Source organism: Mesoplodon bidens (genome assembly GCF_964165515.1).
Source record: "Mesoplodon bidens genome assembly, chromosome: 6".
Taxonomy (NCBI): domain Eukaryota; kingdom Metazoa; phylum Chordata; class Mammalia; order Artiodactyla; family Ziphiidae; genus Mesoplodon; species Mesoplodon bidens.
The window spans coordinates 86,935,575-86,954,764 of NC_138162.1; the positions used below are offsets into that span (position 1 = coordinate 86,935,575).

The 19,190-nt window shown below is 38.5% G+C and overlaps 1 protein-coding gene across 4 annotated transcripts in view; it reads left to right on the top strand.

Annotated features, from left to right (window-relative positions):
- The window catches only part of CEP78 (centrosomal protein 78), a 41,501-nt gene extending 23,666 nt beyond the window's left edge, over positions 1-17,835 (top strand). Inside the window, exons 12-17 of one of the 4 annotated variants that reach the window (XM_081236986.1) lie at positions 5,880-5,957; positions 7,192-7,358; positions 8,211-8,382; positions 8,705-8,752; positions 9,307-9,568; positions 14,233-17,835. In XM_081236986.1, coding sequence (XP_081093112.1) covers positions 5,880-5,957; positions 7,192-7,358; positions 8,211-8,382; positions 8,705-8,752; positions 9,307-9,568; positions 14,233-14,243 — 738 coding nt within the window. In that variant the 3' untranslated portion in view covers positions 14,244-17,835. Of the gene's footprint in view, positions 1-5,879; positions 5,958-7,191; positions 7,359-8,210; positions 8,383-8,704; positions 8,753-9,306; positions 11,721-14,232 lie in introns of those variants that run through there. The other 3 variants (XM_081236984.1, XM_081236987.1, XM_081236985.1) reach the window with 3 other exon arrangements.
- Positions 17,836-19,190: the final 1,355 nt, after the last annotated feature.

Below are 19,190 nucleotides of genomic sequence, written 5' to 3' on the forward strand. Positions count from 1 at the left end.
GGAGGATCCCACATGCCGCAGAGCAGCTGGGCCCATGAGCCACAACTACTGAGCCTGCGCATCTGGAGCCTGTGCTCCGCAACAAGAGAGGCCGCGACAGTGAGAGGCCCGCGCACTGTGATGAAGAGTGGCCCCCGCTTGCCACAACTAGAGAAAGCCCTCGCACAGAAACGAAGACCCAACACAGCAAAAATAAATAAATAAATAAATTCCTACCCCCAACACCTTAAAAAAAAAAAAAAATAGTTGGACTTACCTGGTGGCGCAGTGGTTAAGAATCCACCTGCCAATGCAGGGGACATGGGTTTGAGCCCTGGTCCAGGAAGATCCCACATGCTGCAGAGCAACGAAGCCCGTGCGCCACAGCTACGGAGCCTGCGAGCCACACCTACTGAAGCCCGCGCGCCTAGAGCCTGTGCTCTACAACAAGAGAAGCCACCGCAATGAGAAGCCCACGTACCGCAACGAAGAGTAGCCCCTGCTCGCCACAACTAGAGAAAGCCTGCAGGCAGCAATGAAGACCCAACACAGCCAAAAATAAATAAATAAATTTTTTTTTTTTTTTTTTTTTTTTTTTTTTTCTTTTTGCGGTATGCGGGCCTCTCACTGTTGTGGCCTCTCCCGTTGCGGAGCACAGGCTCCGGATGCGCAGGCTCAGCGGCCATGGCTCACGGGCCCAGCCGCTCCGCGGCATATGGGATCCTCCCAGACCGGGGCACGAACCCGTATCCCCTGCATCGGCAGGCAGACTCTCAACCACTGCGCCACCAGGGAGGCCCTATTTATTTATTTTTATCTTTATTTTTAAAATTTTTTTGCTGTACGCGGGCCTCTCACCGCTGTGGCCTCTCCCATTGTGGAGCACAGGCTCCGGACACGCAGGCTCAGCAGCCATGGCTCACGGGCCCAGCCGCTCCGCGGCATGTGGGATCCTCCCAGACCAGGGCACAAACCCGCGTCCCCTGCATTGGCAGGTGGACTCTCAACCACTGCGCCACCAGGGAAGCCCAATAAATAATAATTTAAAAATTTAAAAATAACAATAGTTGACTTAAACCTCATAAAAAAGGAAATCCAAACAGCCAGTAAACACGAAACGCATACAACTTCATTAAGTAATAAGAGAAAAGTGAGTCAAAACCAGTGAAACTACATGCCAATCAGATTGACAAATACATAAATAAAGTTTGGTAGTATCAGGTATTGTAGACCTGGAGTACTATGGGAATCTTCTACCCTGCTTATACTGGAGTATAAATCAACACAGCTACTTTGGAAAGCATTTAGCATGCTCCATCAACTGAAGGTATATAAATACCCCGTGACCCAGCAGCTCTCACCCCCACCCTGTATAAATGCACCAGGATAACCGGTACAGCAGGATTCCTGTCCATGATTTGCATTAGCACAAACTGAAAAAACCCCCAAATGTCCATTAAGAATCAAAAATTAAATAAATTATGTGTATTCGTACAGTGGGAAGACTATCCAGCAATAAAATTGAATGAACTAGAGCTACAGGCAGCAATGTGGATGAATTTTTGAAACCAATGTCGAGTGAAAGAAATAAGATAGAGAAGACTTCATATACTATGATCCTCTACATAAAGTTAGATGTTGACAAAACTAAACTATTTTGTTAGGGATGCATGCAGGTTAAAGGAAATGATTGTTAAGAAATGAGGATGGTGTTTAACTGGGAAGAGGGAAGGAGCTTGTGATGAGAAAAGGATATGGGGGGGGTTTTGAGATGCTGACAAGTATCAGTACTTTCAGATTTGAGTAGTGGTTATGTAAGGATTCTCTTTTTATTTGTCACATTGACAGTTTTTTTCTGTGCGCTTCTCAGTACACATATTGTATTCTGCAGTTAAAAACCTGCTTAAAGAATCGGTCGCTTCTTGAGTGCTGGATGTGGGAGTGGGATGAGACCATTTCATTTTAAACCCTTCACTACTGTTTGCATTCGCATGTTCATTCATTCAGCATTAATTGAACATATTCTATGTACCAAGCACTCTTCTAATTTTATATGTGTTTTAATTCATGTAATCCTCACGAGAGCTCTGTGATATGGGAGCTTATCTCCATTTTATAGATGAGGAAGTTGAGACTTAGAGTTACAGAACTTGTCCAAGGTTATATAGCTAATGGGTAGGGCCAGGCCCATTTGCCTCAGAGAATCTGAATTTTTAAAATATAATCTAAAAGAGAATTTAATTACTAATTATAAGCAAAAAAATTGTACATTAAAAAAGATGACAAGTTTTCATCTATTCAGTTAGAGAAAAACATACAGTCTATCTTTCACACACATACATCTTGTATTGGCAGGGATTTTCCTTATTAAGCAATTATTTATTGACCGTCTACTCTGTGCTAGGCACAGGTGCTGGGGCTAAACACTTAATAAAATACACTCCCTTCTTCAAATAACTTGCACTCTAAGTGAGGAAGTAAGCCAACAGTTATAATAGAGGTTATATACCAAGTGATACATCACTGATGGCAGTATAAAATCTTAGAAACCTTTTGGAAAGAAGTTTGGAGATAGGTACCTCAGAGCCTTAAAAATGTTCATTTGCTTTGATCTCAAACTCATTTTTATGGATTTATTGCAAGAACGTCATTCTCATATGGAAAAAAGCCTTCATGCATAAAAATGGTTATTTTGTCTTATAATATTGAAAAGTTGGAGAGAATTTAAATGTGTAAAATGGTTAACCAGTAAACCCACCCAGTGGAATATTTTGTAGCCCACAAAAAAAAATCAAGGTTATGAATCCCCTGATTATATGAGAAATGATTGATTTCAATGTTAAATGGAAAAAAGTTGAACATAAAATTTAATATACAATATGATGGGAGCTTTGTCCCAGAAAAATCACCCTAGCCAGTGTACAGAAGGGAGGAAGGAGAGCAGGTGACAGGAAGGAAAGTTATTCCAAAGCCTTATCATTAGTCTTACTTAAGTAATAGAATATCAAGCAATTTTACTTTCTAACTTTTTTGGTTCTGTATTTCCATGTAAGGGACATGAATTATTAATACTTTGTAGGAGGAGGGTACACTTTTTCACAAAAATTTAACACTGTGTTCTAATTTAACACTGTGTTCTAATTCCCTCCACTAGAGGGAGAAACTGTTTCATGTAATTGCACTTCGATGTGCTATTTAGAACCAGTCAGGAATTTTTAGTCTACTTTCCTCTGACTGTGGTGAGGTTTTTTTGTTTGCTTATTTGTTTAGAATTTCTTTGAAATCAGTTTTAGAAGATTTATTAAACCATTATATTAAACGCAGAGGAATTTTGCATTTTTTTTCCCTTTTTCGCCATTGAAAACTTGGCTGGCTTTAGTAATGAAACATGAAAGAATTTGAAGTTATTAGACTCTCAATTTTTAAAATAGGTTCTAAATATAAAAATATATGTTCATTGCGCAAATTTTTGAAAACCATGAACAACTTATTGAAGGAAATAAAAGCCACCTCTGCATGTACACACACCTAATCTGCTCTTTTGTCTTAAAAAAGTATCAAAAATGTTTTGTCATGTCACTAAATAACTCTTCTACATCAGAGAATTTGATTAAGCTTATGCACCATCTCCCAGGAAAAACGCACAGATATATTTTGAATGTAGAACTCCTGAAGCCCATTCATTAACTCTGAGACCTCTTGTCATTCTTTTCTTAGTGGCTTCATAGCGCATTCCTTCAGATGGTGAGCTATTTTTATTTAAACCAGTCCCAATTTGGAGGCTCTTAGCTTTCTTCTAGGGTTTGGTTATAAACAATCTTATGACATCATGTTGGTAGATAAATCTTTGCCCACATCTTTGATTTTCTTAGGGTAAACTCCTGATGTAGGATTGTTGTTAGATACCAAAAGCTACTCTCCAGAAAGTGATACCAGTTCCTCTCCCAATGACGGCATATAATAGAGTTCCTCATTCTTTAAGTGATTGCTCAAAGCAGTTAAAATGTATAAATACCGTTCTGTTTTCATAAGTATAGGTATTCTGATTGTTTATTGCTGCATAAGAAACCACCCCGAAACAGTGGCCTAAAACAATGACAGTCATTTATTTTGCTCACGAACCTGGAGGTTGAGTAGAATATTAATTCTTTTACTACACTCTTACTGACTGAAAACAATACCTGTTTGACTAGCTCACAGTTCTGTAGGTCAGAAGTCCAGGCACAGCGTGACTGGGCTTCCTGCTCAGATACACATGGGAACATGTGGGTTCCCTCCTGAGAGTGTTAAAGCACGTGAAATTTAAGTATAAGACATTGAGCCCCAAACGGTGGATGTTCACCATAGTTTGTGTGGGTCACAGAGCTGAAATCAAGATGTCAGTCTGGCTGTGTTAGCGTCCAGAGGCTCTGGGAAAGAATGCCTCCAAGCTTCTTCGGCTTGTTGGCATAATTCAGATTCTGCAGTTGCAGGACAGAGGTCCCCATTTCCTTGCTGGCTGTCAGTTGGGGGACAGTCTCAGCTCCTAGAGGCCTCTCGCTTGCCTTCCCTGCTGCAACATTGGACTTCTTCAGAGCCAGCAATGGAGAGTCTCCCTCTTGTCCCTTTTGTACTTCAATTTAGGAAGAGTTCAGGTCCTTTTTATGGGGTGCCTGATTAGGTCACATCCACCTCGAATAATCTCCCTATCTTAAAAAATCAACTGATTTTGAACCTTAGTTACATCTGCAAAATCCCTTCACTCCAGCACCTAGATTTAGGGTTTGATTGGATGATTGGAAGGTTTGTGTACTTCAGTTAGTAGGAGTCTTAGGGGATCTTATAGAATTCTGCCTATTGCAAGCAGTGTCCCCACTTCAAGGACCTAAGTGTCTTAGTTCTTAAAACTCATAAGAGAGTTTATCAGTGTTCATTTTATTTTATTGACCTTGGTGATGGGAAGACTACCAGCTCCATGAACAGGAATGGCACCAAGCTTCCTGAGTTCCCATTGTGGCTGTGCTACTTAGTAGTGTGACCTTGGCTGTTACTCTACTTCTCTGCCTCTGTTTTCCTCATCTGTAAAATAGCATGGAGTTAGTGATTGTTTTTTCCTCGTAGGGTTTTATTGGGTTTTTAAAAATAAATTTATTTTATTTATTTATTTTTGGCTGTGCTGGGTCTTCATGGCTGCTCACGGGCTTTCTCTAGTTGTGTTGAGCGGGGGCTACTCTTTGTTGCAGTGCACAGGCTTCTCACTGCGGTGTCTTCTCTTGTTGCGGAGCACGGGCTCTAGGCACACGGGCTCAGTAGTTGTGGCACACGGGCTTAGTTGCTCCGCAGCATGTGGGACCTTCCCAGACCAGGGCTCGAACCCTTGTCCCCTGCACTGGCAGGCGGATTCTTAACCACTGCGCCACCAGGGAAGCCCCCCTTAGGGTTTTGATGATTAGATTATTTAATGCCCAGAGAACGCCAGGAACAGTGCTTGACTGTAAATTGCTTTAAAAGTGATTACTTTTTTAAAAAATGCTTTTGAATCTGCAATTATGCAATTCAGTTATGTTAAGCATGTCCATTAATAGAACTTCCTACTATAAAGAGACCCACAAATGAAAATAAGATTTTTCTTTCTTGGTCTTAACTTTTTATTTCTGACTTACTATGTTATACGCATATGGCTTTTATGGTGGGCTGCCACAAATTTATGTTGGAAAGAGTGGAATTTAAATAAATCTTTACTATGCTAATTTGATAGATTTTGATAAGTCATTTCACTAGCATGGTATGCTATTACCAGTAGCAGACTAAAATCTGAGTTCACTTCTGGCTCTGCCCCTAAATCCTGATGAGACCTATAGCTGGAAAGGCTTTTGGATATTATACTATGAATTATTATAATATTTACTCTGTTTGTTTAGGAAAAACTGGAGGAGTGCCTAAAGCAGTTAAAGGAGGAAAGAGTAATAAGACTTAAGGCTGATAAACGAGTCAGTGAGGTAAACAAGTTTCTTCTTCTGCTTTTGAGAGTGTTTTGGTTTTATTTTGATTAGATTTTAAGCCATATACACATAGTTTGTATGTAATATGTTGTAATGTGTATATAAAACTGTAATATGTTGCAAATTGGTTGTATCATATGGACTTTTGCATTTACTGGTATTTAGTGATCATATGATCTATATTCCAGAAAGCATATTTTTAAAAATGTGAGAATCTGGTTTTGTGTGCGTGTGTGTGTGCTTTTATATGACATTAGCTTGTTTTCTGTTCATGATTCTTTGATTCAAGAAAGCACTTTTTGTGCCTATACTGTATATACAGTAACATAAAAGACATGTTGAAACTCTCATGGCAATGAATTAGGAAAGGGAATCATTTAAATAAATTTAAGATATTGGAAAACTTCTAAGAATGCAATGAAAGATAAAAATATATACTATGATAATTACATTAGGTAATGTACATGAAAGCAGGCATAATCTAAAAAGTTCTATATAAATATAATTTATCACAGGGTGAGTGTAGGGAGGAATTTTTGAAAGTGCATCCATTGGATTGGCAGACACTCATTCAATAAATGTTGAGCACCTGCTTATATAAGGCAAAAGGGGCATCATGAACATAATGGCCTTTCTGAGAAATACTAGAGTTGAGCTTACAGGGGGTTTTAAGTGCATAGATGATGAGCAGAAGGGGAAGAGTGCACGGGGGTGAATATTTTCAAGAAGCCAAAGAAAATATTGGTGATCGTACATTTAATAAATTGGGTTGGGTATGATTTAGGACTTTAAATGTAAGCATTAGATATTTTGCTCGCTAAAGTTAATTCTTAACATTCAGCAGAGTTGTAATATGTTTTGTTCAAATCAGATTCTATAATTCACTTTCTAATTTAAGGGAAACTTAAAGCAGGTAATTTTCTAATGTGGAATGAGGCTCCAATATGATTTTAACCAATTAGAAATGTGATCTTTTGTGAGAGATCATTAATAAAATGATAACTTTAGTTTATTTATATACCACCTAAGTGTTATATAGGAAACTTTGTTGGGTGCCTGTGGGTTTTGGTTATTATGTGATGTGGTCTCTGTCTTTACTGGTGGAGAGTTAGGTTGGTTACAAATTAATTACATTTTGAGTGTTTTAGTTTTGTTCCTTGAAATTAGACAAGGCTACTTTTGATGACAATGAGAAAAAATCATGTCAGACATTTTCAGTTTTCTTTTATAGCTGGAACATGAAAACGCCCAGTTAAGAAATATGAATTTCTCTTTGTCTGAAGCCCTTCATGCTCACTCATTGACAAGCATGATCCTGGATGATGAAGGTGTTTTGGGCAGCATTGAGAATTCTTTTCAGAAGTTCCACGCTTTCTTGGATCTCCTTAAAGATGCTGGGTTAGTTCATTTCTCTTCATGGCGTTCTTCTCTTTGCGACTATAATGGTAGTTTGCTGAGGAACTGGAGCAGTTTTCATCATTTCCGTGGGCATATTTAGCCAAATTTAGTGTAATTATAGGTAATATAGTGGACTTTTTAAAATGAGCAATTAAATTTTTTAAGAACTGCAAATAGGGGAGCCTGCTTTGGTAGAGTGGGGAGCCCATTATAGAAGAGTAACCTGTAGACAGAGTAATTAATAGGTATAGTTTTTTGTAAAGACTAAATTGAAGGCAGTTTTCATTGAAAATATTCGGGAATGCATAAGAATTTTCCTATCTTTCACTTATTTGCTTGTTTGATAAGTTTAAATTAAAGTTATTTTTGTCTTAGACATAAAAATTACTGTTAATCTGCAGGGAAGATATAGGTCAGTGGTTCTCAACTGGGAGCAATTTTGCTGAAAGAGGGAAGTGGAGATTGATAGTTGATGGAGTGGTGTTTTGTCAGTGAATGAATTGGTGTTGGGAAGGAAGGAACAAACACATTCTTGGAAACGAGGAAAGGTGGTAAAGAGGTGTGGGAATGGAGGTGTGAGAGGCAGTGGACGAGGTGCATGGTAGATGTTGAAGCTGCTAGTGAGACAGTGTTTAAAATGGAGTGGTAATAGGTAAGGGGATGGGATGTGTCCTAGAGGATGAATCTGGAAAGGGCTGAGAATTTGGGGGAGAGAGAGGTTTGTAGTCAGGGGTAGGATGTTGACTTTTAAGATTTTAGAAGTATTTTGTGATTGTAGGTCTGGGGAAATCTAAACTGCTCTTCTGTGATTATAATAACCTTTGTCTTTTCTCCTTGCCTCCTCTGATCCAGGCTTGGGCAGCTGGCCACAATGGCTGGTATAGATCAGTCAGATTTTCACTTACTAGGTCGTCCCCAGATGAATTCTACTGTTGGTAGTCCACCTAAAGAAGAAAAGAAGGCACTTGAAGAAGAAAAATCAGAATCAAAGCAGAGTGCCCTAGGACAAATGCAAAATATCCAAGTAAGTGGACAGAACAGCACTTAATGATTCCAAGAGTGATCAGCAAAAAGGAAATGATCAAGTCATAGAGAAAATAATAATGATCAGTCTCTAATAGTTCACATGCTCGGGAACTAGAAGACTCTGGAGTCCTTTCCAAATCTGAGATTAGTAAATGTGTGCCCATTTCATGATACTGTATTGTTGTAAATAAGAAAACTGGAAGTTCTTTAGAAAATTTATGAGTTTAAGCAAACTATCCTTAATGAAGAAAGAAAACATTAGAGAAAATATTCCAAATTTTAAATTGTATAAATGTCTATTCTATTCATATTTTATCTAGGTTTCTATTTGTATGCAGTCAGCTTACAATGAAGGAACACTAATGAAGGTACACGTACTGATATAGATAACTTTTAAAATAAGTAATCCAGACATAGCTAATAGGTAACATATTATAGTGACTCCCCTGGTCATGGGAATGGGAAGGGAGACCTGTCACCTCTTCCTCCAGCCTCACTTGGAGTCCCCTTTGCCTACCTCAGCCAATCTCAGACTGGTCTTGGGAACTGACAGCTTGAGAACACAGTCTGGTCACAAACTATGTACTGTTTACATGTGCCTGGAGGATAGAAAAGAAATTAATTTTCTTAAACCTTACAGAGTAGGGTTTATTTTTAGTGAGGGAAAGGAAATGGGTAATAACTACCCCAATCACCAAAGTCTGAAAATATAGTGGACATAGCCTTGGATATAGCTAGGTTAAGCTGAGAATCACTTGGCAAGATATAATTAGAAAGAAGTGGGCTCTGATATCTTCTGAAAAATCAATTGACTGTCTTAATAATAATATCGCAGAGTAACATTGAAGTTTTGAGCTCTACTTTTTAATGGTTGGCTTTGTTATCACTGAATTTTTATCTTGTCTTTTGTTTTTCCTTCTAGTTTCAGGAAATTACAGGTGATGCTAGGATTCCTTTGTCTCTCGACTCCTTCCAGGTCCCAGTCTCTACTCAGGAGGCCTTAGAAACTTCCATAGATAACCTGGGGGTCCCAGTCACAGAGCAGTGGCAGGAGTCTTTTGAAGATTTCATTGCTAGAACATGTCCTCCTTCAGCAGATGTCATTTGTGGAACTGGAAGTCAAAGAAAAGAAGAGGAATTATCTAGAAATAGCAGGTCTTCTTCAGAGAAAATGACCAAAGCAGGTGAATATACCAAAAAATACTCTGCTAAGAAACAACCTGGGAAGGACCTGCATTCCTGCTCTGACTCACCTGTAAAGCAGAAAAGCAAAGGAATTGGGCAAAATAATTCTTTGGTTAATAAAGCAATTAAAAGTGAGTCTTCGAAAAAACATGTTTCTGTTAAGAAAGAGAGTAGAATAGTGACTGTTTCATCAAAGACAACTAAAACTAAACTCAGTCTACTAGAACATTCTGAAAGTGATACTCTTGGATCTGATTGTAAATTTCAAGAAAGCATCCATACTCTATCACGCCTAACATAAGTCTAAATCTTTTAGAATTATGTTTTTGCCTTCAAATTTTAATAAATTACTTATGTTTTTAGTATAGTATATGGTGTTTTAAAATACTTGACTGGAAGCCATTAGAGAAAGATTTATCTATACTTTTTTATTATAATGAAAGTTTTGGTGTATTTTTCCTTGTGACAGTTTGCACCATTCTTCAGCTAGTGTTTACTGAGGGCTTAATAGGTACAGTACTTTTCTGGGTGCTATTGCTTTCAGCAGTGAACAAAAAAAAGCCTTTACTCTCCTGGAACTAACACTCTGGTGGGAGAAAACATAAACAACAAAGCAGGGTAAGGGGTAAAAAGAGATGGGAATAATAAATGGAATAGTTTTACCATTTGGTTAAAAGTCAAACTATTATAAATCATATGGCCAGAAGCCATTGATGTATTTTAATTCACAATAACCAGAGAGCATCAAACATCTACCGAGGCACTTAACCGTGTTTATGGATTACAGCAACGCTATGAGGTAGGGAACTATTACCATCCCCATTTTATAGATGAGGAGTCTGAGGAGACATTATGTGAGTTGCCCAGAATTACACAGCTGTAAGTAAGTGGGAAGCTGGGATGTGACCAGAGCCCATGCTTTTTTTTTTAATGTATGGACTTTATTATGTTTCATTTGTTTCTGATTTATGTGATTTTTTTTTGATGTCGACCATTTTTAAAGTCTTTATTGAATTTGTTACAATATTGCTTCTGTTTTATGTTTTGATTTGTTGGCCGCGAGGCATGTGGGATCTTAGCTCCCCGACCAGGGATCGAACCCTCACCCCCTGCCTTGGAAGGCGAAGTCTTAACCACTGGACCACCAGGGAAGTCCCCCTTATGTGATTATTTTTATGGCAATTTTTTTATATTTTATTTTTTATTGACGTATAGTTGAATTACAGTGTTGTGTTAATTACTGCTGTACAGGAAAGTGACTCAGTTATACATTTATATACATTCTTTTTCATATTCTTTTCCATTATGGTTTATCACAGGATATTGAATATAGTTCCCTGTGCTATACAGTAGGGCCTTTTTGGTTTTTTTAAAATACATCCACTTTTTAAAAAAATTAATGTATTTATTTATTTTTTATTTTTAGCTCTGTTGGGTCTTCGTTGCTGTGTGTGGGCTTTCTCTAGTTGTGGTGAGCAGGGACTACTCTTCGTTGCAGTGCATGGGCTTCTCATTGCCGTGGCTTCTATTGTTGTGGAGCACAGGCTCTAGGTGCATGGACTTCAGTAGTTGTAGCACGCGGGCTTCAGTAGTGACTTGTGGTCTCTAGAGCGCAGGCTCTGTAGTTGTGGCGCACAGGCTTAGTTGCTCCGTGGCATGTGGGGTCTTCCTGGACCATGGCTCAAACCCGTGTCCCCTGTATTGGCAGGCGTATTCTTAACCACTGCGGCACCAGGGAAGTCCCATGTAAGACTTTTTTGTTTATCCATCCTGTATATACACCAGTTTGCATGTGCTAATCCCAAACGCCCAATCCAACCCTCTCCCACCCCCTCCCCCTTGGCAACCACCAGTCTATTCTCTGTGTCCCTGGTTCTGTTTCTGTTTCACAGATAGGCAGAACCCAGGCTCTTAATTACTTTGTTTTCCTGTTTCCTTGTTAAGAGAGGAAGCGTTTAAGGAAGGCACTGAGAGAGAAGCCAGTGAGCACTAGAAGTGCAAAAGAGTGGGGCTATCAGAAAGCATACCTGTCTCCTTCCCCAATCTGAGCAGAATTTTTAAACGGCAGAGTATGTGATCTGGATTAAATTATGTCTCCCTGGTAAACATGCACAGATAAGTCTTTAGTTCAACCAGACTGAAAGGTGAGATCAGAGAAAAGCTGGAGTGTCAGATTTCTTCTAGAAGGTCCTGCCTGATTGTTACTAAGAGGACTACTACAGTACTAGTTAGTTCATTAGTCATGGATTGAGTGTTAGAGGAGTGAAACAATGAGCAAGATGTAGTGTTGGCCCTTTAGCAGTGGAGTGAGAGGGGAAGACGCACAGCAGGTGTCTCATCCTGCATGTGACATGCTGTGCCGGGCATATTCAGGGCGTTTAGTCAGTGTTTGTGGAAGAAGAGGGGGAGCTGTGAGGCAAAGAAAAGTCATCGAAAGAGGCAGTCCCTAAGCTAAGTCTTAAAGGACTCGTGAAAAACCGGTGAGTCAGCCGGCGAAGGGCAAGGACACTCAAGGCAGAGAGGACAGCAGAAGTCCAGAGCTGTGAGTGTGAGAGGGGTGTGTTACGGAGCCACAGGCACAGGCTCTGGAGGATCAGTGCAGTGTCCCCAGGCAGCGGCAAGTGCCCCTAAAGGAGGCAGCGAGGAGGAGGAGAGCGGGTCTTAACCACCCGTGTGCGTGGAGCTGGTTTCCTCAGAAAATAGCTAAGAATGGAAAGGACGAGTTCAGGTGGCATTTTAGACCACTGATGTCAGTATGGACGAGCAATTTGAAGAAGGCTGGAGATAATTATGCCCCACTCTTCTGAGGAACAGTGTTTTTTATTTTCAAGTGGGACTTTCACGCTACCACCTCCTCTCCTGTCCCTACTGAAAGATTTATAGGCCGGCAGAAGGGAGAACCTGGCTTAAGTAAAGTTAATCAGGTTTCTTTACTGTACAGCTTCTCGGGGCTGCTGTAGGCTAGTGTTCATTCTGGATCATCACAGCAGGCATATGGTACACAGCCATCCGCAAATCTATTTGTCTGTAGAGTCCTCTTTTAATAGAAGTGTCTAACAACTGGTTCCACCAAACAGCAATTTGGTAACTTCTAGACCAGGTAATAGCAAGAAGAAAGGGGTCTGAAATAAGGTATAGATGAAGGGAGGAAATAAGTTCTAATTGTATTTAGAAAATTACAAGCAAGACTTGGTCTTGGGAAGTAAGGAAGAAGTAGGAGGCGGAGGCCGGACCCCCATCTGTGTGACTAAGGTTGGGTGGTGGTATCATTGAGTTTGGAAATAGGGAATAAAGAACTGAATTGGGGAAAAGACTTTACTTCTGGACATGTTGAATTTTAAAGCACCTGTAGAATTCAGAAGACAAACTGGTAGATAACTGGACATGCACGTGAAGACATGGAAAGATAAAAATTTGAATGTCATCAGCACATATCAGCAGTCATTAAAATCATGAAAATGGATGAGATTTCAGAGAACTGTGGGTACTGTCAAAGTTTAAGTAATAAGCAGAGAAAGAACTCTGGGAAGGAGAGAGGTGATAGAGTTTCCAGAAGGAGGAAGTAGATGACAGCGTCATCCTTCAGAGAATGTGAGTGTCCACTGGATTTGGGCAGTTAGGTCCCCAGTGACCTCAGAGCAGTGCAGGGAAGTGGTGGACAAAAAGCCAGATGGCAATAAATTGAGGGTGTAGGGCTGCCTGTGGGGGCCAGGCAGGGCCTAGTGAAGACAGTGGGAATAGGCTACTCTGAAGGAGTTTGGATGAAAAGAGAAAATAATTAGCAAAAAAGAATTTTTTAGAATGAGAAGGACTTATATTTTATATGTTGAAATGAAGGAACCGATAAAGGAGATCCTGAAGATGTAGATAAGTAACTTAGAGAATTGGGGAAACATGGAAATATGGATAAGAAAAAAAACCTTGCACAGTATATAAAAAGCACTTGTATCCTTCGAGTTGGATGGATACTGGTAAGTTTGGGAGGAAATAAAGGTAAGAAGAGATAGAAGTTAAATGAGTTTATACTGATAGCCTCAGTTTTCTTTGACACAGATTTTTCAGAGACATATATACACATACATAATTATAGTTTTAAAATTCTTTCATATTTACATGTTTTACTGATCATTTGAAGTGATTCCATTAAAAATTATAAATATGGATACTTTGCTGCTTAATATGTACAATTTTAGTACTTCGTTAAACTTTCAATACTAAACCTAAAGCAGTGTCACTTAATTGAAATTAAATATTTTCATTTGGGTTAGATTTTATGAGCATGTACCTTTACTGAGAAATTACTGTGTACCTTTGCTGAGTGTTTACCAGAGCATACACAATCTATGCAAACAGGAATTCTGTTTTTTTTTTTTAAACAGTGTCAGATGTGATACAGTAGCAAAGAGCTTGTCATCTTGCCCTAAATATGCCATAATTACTTTTGGTCAAAAATTACTGTTGTATGCATACCCAATACTATGTCCAGGAATCAGTCTAATTTCAAATGGATATTTACAAAATAATCCCTAATCTCAAAATAGTAACACTTGATTTTCAGAAGATCAGCAAGATGGTTAATTTTTTAGAAGATCCTGATTATAAACTACATATGAGAACTTATGGTTTAACATGGATCACTGAACACATTCTTTTACTCTTCCAGAGCCCCATTGAAATGACTGGAGAAATATTAAAACAAAAATAAATTAATAGCAGAGTTGGAAAACCAGAAAATGAACAATGTGGACTTCCTAGAAGATAAAGAGCAGATTATTGAAAGATGAGTTAATTGAAGAGTGGAACAGCTAACCCATTCCACTTACCTCTTTGTGGAGTACCTAATTATGGAGTTTGCCACCAAGCTCAGGCTAAGAAAGCAGCTCTCTGAAGTGGGGGTCCTGACACAGGAAACACTGGGATTGGAGAACAAGGGCATTATCCAAAATGACTACAAGCAGGAACTGAAGATAAGCTGCCACACTTCTGGTTACGGTGACCTGCCACTCCCTTTGTAATCACCAGAGTGTCTATAATCAGAATTTGTCTTCATTGAAAGTGAACAAGAATTCTCATCTGGCTGAGGAAAAGCACTTCAAACCTTAGTCTTAGGCCCTCATCTATAAATATGCCCAGAATCATCAAATTTGAAGAAAACCACTAACATAAAAGGAGACACCAAATTAAAACAAATTAACCTGTTCAAGAAAGTAGTTACTAGAAGAAACAGAAGAAGTTTAAAAATTAATACAATTAGGATCTTCAAAGAGTCATGGGGATGTTGCATCCATAAAGAATAGGATGCTAGGAAAAAGGTATTTAGTTTTTGGAAATTAAAAATACGACTGTGAAAATAGAACATTCAGAAGATGGACTAGATAGCAGAATAGATTCAGTTGAAGCTTGAATTCATGAAATGCAAGATATGATTGAGAGATCCCCTTAATATGCATTGCAAAGGGATGAAAGATAAAAGTTATGAAAAAGAAGTGAGACTCCTTGAAGAACACGGGAGTTGGCATACAGTAAGTGCACAAATATTTGTTGTATGAGACAGTGCAGATATCAGTATGAGCAATGAATCCATGGAAGATTTTAAATCAAAGGAACTGATGATGCCATGTGATCTGTCTTTCCCCTTTATAATCACAATGGATGCTTATAATAAGGAAAAATCTAAATATTATGCATATATAAAAATGAAGTGAGCTAAAATTCTAGGCTTTAACATGAATGGAGGCAGGGCAGGATATAGAAAGTGGAACAGTGTTCAGGATCTCGTCTTATTCAAGGCAAGAATACAGTGTTTACCTCTAGGTGTTGATAGAAAAATATATTTAAGTATATTTGAAGTGAAAGGCATATCAGTAAGGATAGGTTATGTGACGATACTTCAGCAACAAGCCTGAAATCTTAGTGACTTAAAGCAACATTTGTTTATTTGTGCTGATTCTGTATGCATTTGGCAGATTGGCTAGAAGCCCTACTCCATATCCCCGTCAACCTGGGAGCCAGCTGACAAAGCACCACTATTTGGAACATTGCTTGTTACAATACCCAAGCAAAAATAGATTGTGATGCAACATACCCTGACTTAAAGCTTCTGCCTAGATGGAACGCATGTCACTTCTCACATTTCATTGGCCAAAGAAAATCACATGGCCACAGCTGAATTCAGCTGAGCAGGGAAGTGCAGACTTATTGTGTGCCAAGACAAGGAGAGAGAGAAGCAAATATACGTCAACAACTTTAATAGCCCCCAAACCACCAGGAAAGGGGGGATGGAATTTTAAAATCCAAGAAAAGGCAGGAAAGAAGAAAGAAACAAGATAAATAGGAACACACACAAACACACACAGAGGGTAGCAGGACCAAATGCTTTTCTCACAATAAATGTAAGTTAAATTCTGGAATTCCTTAAGCTTGAGTAAAAAAAACAATCCAACCATGTGCTATTTGCAAAAAAAAATCTAAAAGACTTTCATGGATTATAAAGAAGTAAACGAGCATACCAGGCAGATGCTAACAAAAGTGTATGTGACTATGTTAACCTCAGAATAAACAATAAATAGGACTCAAGATGAAAACCATTAAGTGGGAGAAAGTAAAAGCATTTCTCTTCGGCTGATAAAAAGTATAGTTTTGCAGAGAGATGATTTGAAATCGGATCTGCAATCTAAAAACTCAGTTTCAAAATGTATAGAGCAAAAACAGAAATACAAGGAAAAGTGAGCAAACCAATTATGAGAGAGACATTAACACATCTCTCTTCCAAACCAGTGGATCTACTCCAACTCACTAAATAGGAAAATACTGACAGAACCAAGGGCTGGTTAGGATGCAAAGTAACTGAAATTCTGGTGGAAACGCAAAATGATGTAGTCCCTCAAAACAGATTGGCAGTGCCTTTAAACATAAATACATCAGCAGTTTCACAAGTTACATGAAAACTTATGTTCACGTAAAAACATGTACATGGTGTTTATAGCAGCTCTATTCATAATCATCAAGATGTCTTCCAAAAGGTGGATGGATAAACAAATGATGGTGTGTCCACACAATGGAATACTACTCAGCAATAAAAAAGAATAAATTATTAATACATATGTCAACTTGGATGAATCTCAAAGTCATATGCTAAGTGAAAGAAGCCAAAAGGTTACATCTTGATGTAATCTCAAAAGGTACATACTTTATGATTCCATTTATGTAATATTCTTTCTTTTTCGGCTGCATCGGGACTTCGTTGGGATGTGGGATCTTCGTTGGGGCGCGCAGGCTTCAGAGCGCGTGGGCTCTGGAGTTCACAGCACACGGGCTCTCTAGTTTAGTTGTGGTGCATGGGCTTAGTTGCCCCACGGCATGTGAGATCTTAGTTCCCCGACCAGGGATTGAACCCGCGTCCCCTGCACTGGGAGGCGGATTCTTAACCACTGGACCACCAGGGAAGCCCTATTTATATAATACTCTTGAAAAGGCAAAACGATGGCGATAAGAGACTAGATGAGTGGCTGTCGGGTTGGGGTGGGAAGGTTTGATTACAAAGAGGCTGTGCAAGGGAGTTTCTTTCAGTGATGAGCTGTTCCTTGTTCTGGTTGTGTTGGTGATAACATGAATCCATACTTAATTTAAGGGAACTGTACCCCCCCCCAAAAAAGCATCATTTTTACTGTATAATAATTGTAAAACAAAAATCTCAGGCCCACCCCCCCTCCCATCAGTAGGTTAGGAGAGGGAAGATGCATAAATATTTTGTATCCATCATGAATTCAAAACATTCTTTATATTTTCTATCCATCAGGAATATAAAATGTTCTCTTGGAAAACTTATGAACTGTTTATAAAAGGGATTCATATAAGGGTAAAAAAGTACAGAATGCAGACCTGTTTGCTTTCATAATATAATAAAACTAATAACAAAAGGCTTGTCCACTTGGAAATTTTTAAATTACCTTTTAAATAACTCATTTTCAATTCAAAACAAATTACAAACTATTTAGAATTAGTAAAAAACTACCTCTCAAAACCTACAGGATTCTGCCAAGTCAGGAGTTAGAGGAAATTTTGTAGATTTTATTTTTCAGGGAGTAAGAAAACTGAAAATAGGTGAAATAACAATTTAACTTTAGAAGCTAGAAAAAATAAACTAGAAGAAAGACATGAGGAATTTTAAGTGTTAAAAGCAGAAAGTAATAAAATAGCAAAAAAATTTTGATCAATGAAACTAAAAGGTTTTTAAAATAAAAACCAATGAAAGGCAAACCTTTGGAAAATATGACAGAAAAATATCTAGCATTAGGAATAATTTTTTGAAAGATACCTACAAATAGACTTTTTAATTACAAAGGAGTACTGTTTATAATTTACTCCTGATATGGTTGTATAACTTCATTCCAATAATTTTGAAAGACTAGATGAAATGCAATAACTTAAAAAAATAGATTCTAAAAATTGGCAAAAGATAGAAAATGTAAATAGACCAAACATCTTAGAAGAAATTGAAAGAGCAGTATGAAACTTTTTTTTAATATAATTTTATTTTATTTATTTATTTTTCACTGTGTTGGGTCTTCGTTGCTGCGCTCAGGCTTTCTCTAGTTGCGGTGAGCAGGGGCTACTCTTCGTTGTCGTGTGCGGGCTTCTCATTGCGGTGGCTTCTCTTGTTGTGGAGCACAGGCTCTAGGCTCGCGGGCTTCAGTAGTTGTGGCTCGCGGGCTCTAGAGCGCAGGCTCAGTAGTTGTGGCTCACAGGCTTAGTTGCTCCGCAGCATGTGGGACCTTCCCGGACCAGGAATTTAACCCGTGTCCCCTGCATTGGCAGGTGGATTCTTAACCACTGTGCCACCAGGGAAGTCCCTGAAACTTCTTTTTAAAAGGCAAATACTATTAGGCACATCTTTAAGGAACACAGTTATTTGTAAACCATTGCAGAGGATAGAAAAAAAGACATAAAACTTCCTAATTCGTTCCATGTGGTTAGCATAATCCTGATACCAATACGGCACAACTAAAACAAGGAAAATTATAGGCCAGTCTCAACAGAAGTGCAGAATCACTGTGGCTCACTAAATTAACAGATTAAAGAATACCATATCATTTTCAATGCTAAAAAAAAGCTTTTGATAAATTCAACATCCTCTGATACTCAACAATCTAGAAGTAGAAGGAAACTTTCTTAGCATCCCATCTTGCTGACTCAGAAAGAAGACAAAAATAGTACTAAAAAGTAAACTCGATGGAAAGTGAGACAACTGTGATTGTAAAGTTTTTTTGGACAAAAAGAAACCTTGTAGTTACCTACTGGCATGCTGTTGCAACGAATGAGAAAGCTTGTTAAAGAGGCAGGGCACACCACCAACACTGCAATATCAAAAGCTTCTGTATACACTGGCAGTAACCAATTAGGAAATACATGGTGGAAAAGAATGCATTCTCTAGAAAAAGTCAGCAGAAATCTAAGGCCTATGTGAATTTTAAAAATCTATACTGAACGGTATAAAAGGAAACCCCCAAAATGGAGAGGCATGCCACATTTCTGTATGAGAAAACCTAACATAAAAAATGTCAGTTCTATCAAATTAACATAAATTCAAAGCAATTTCATATAATCATAGCAAGGTTTTTA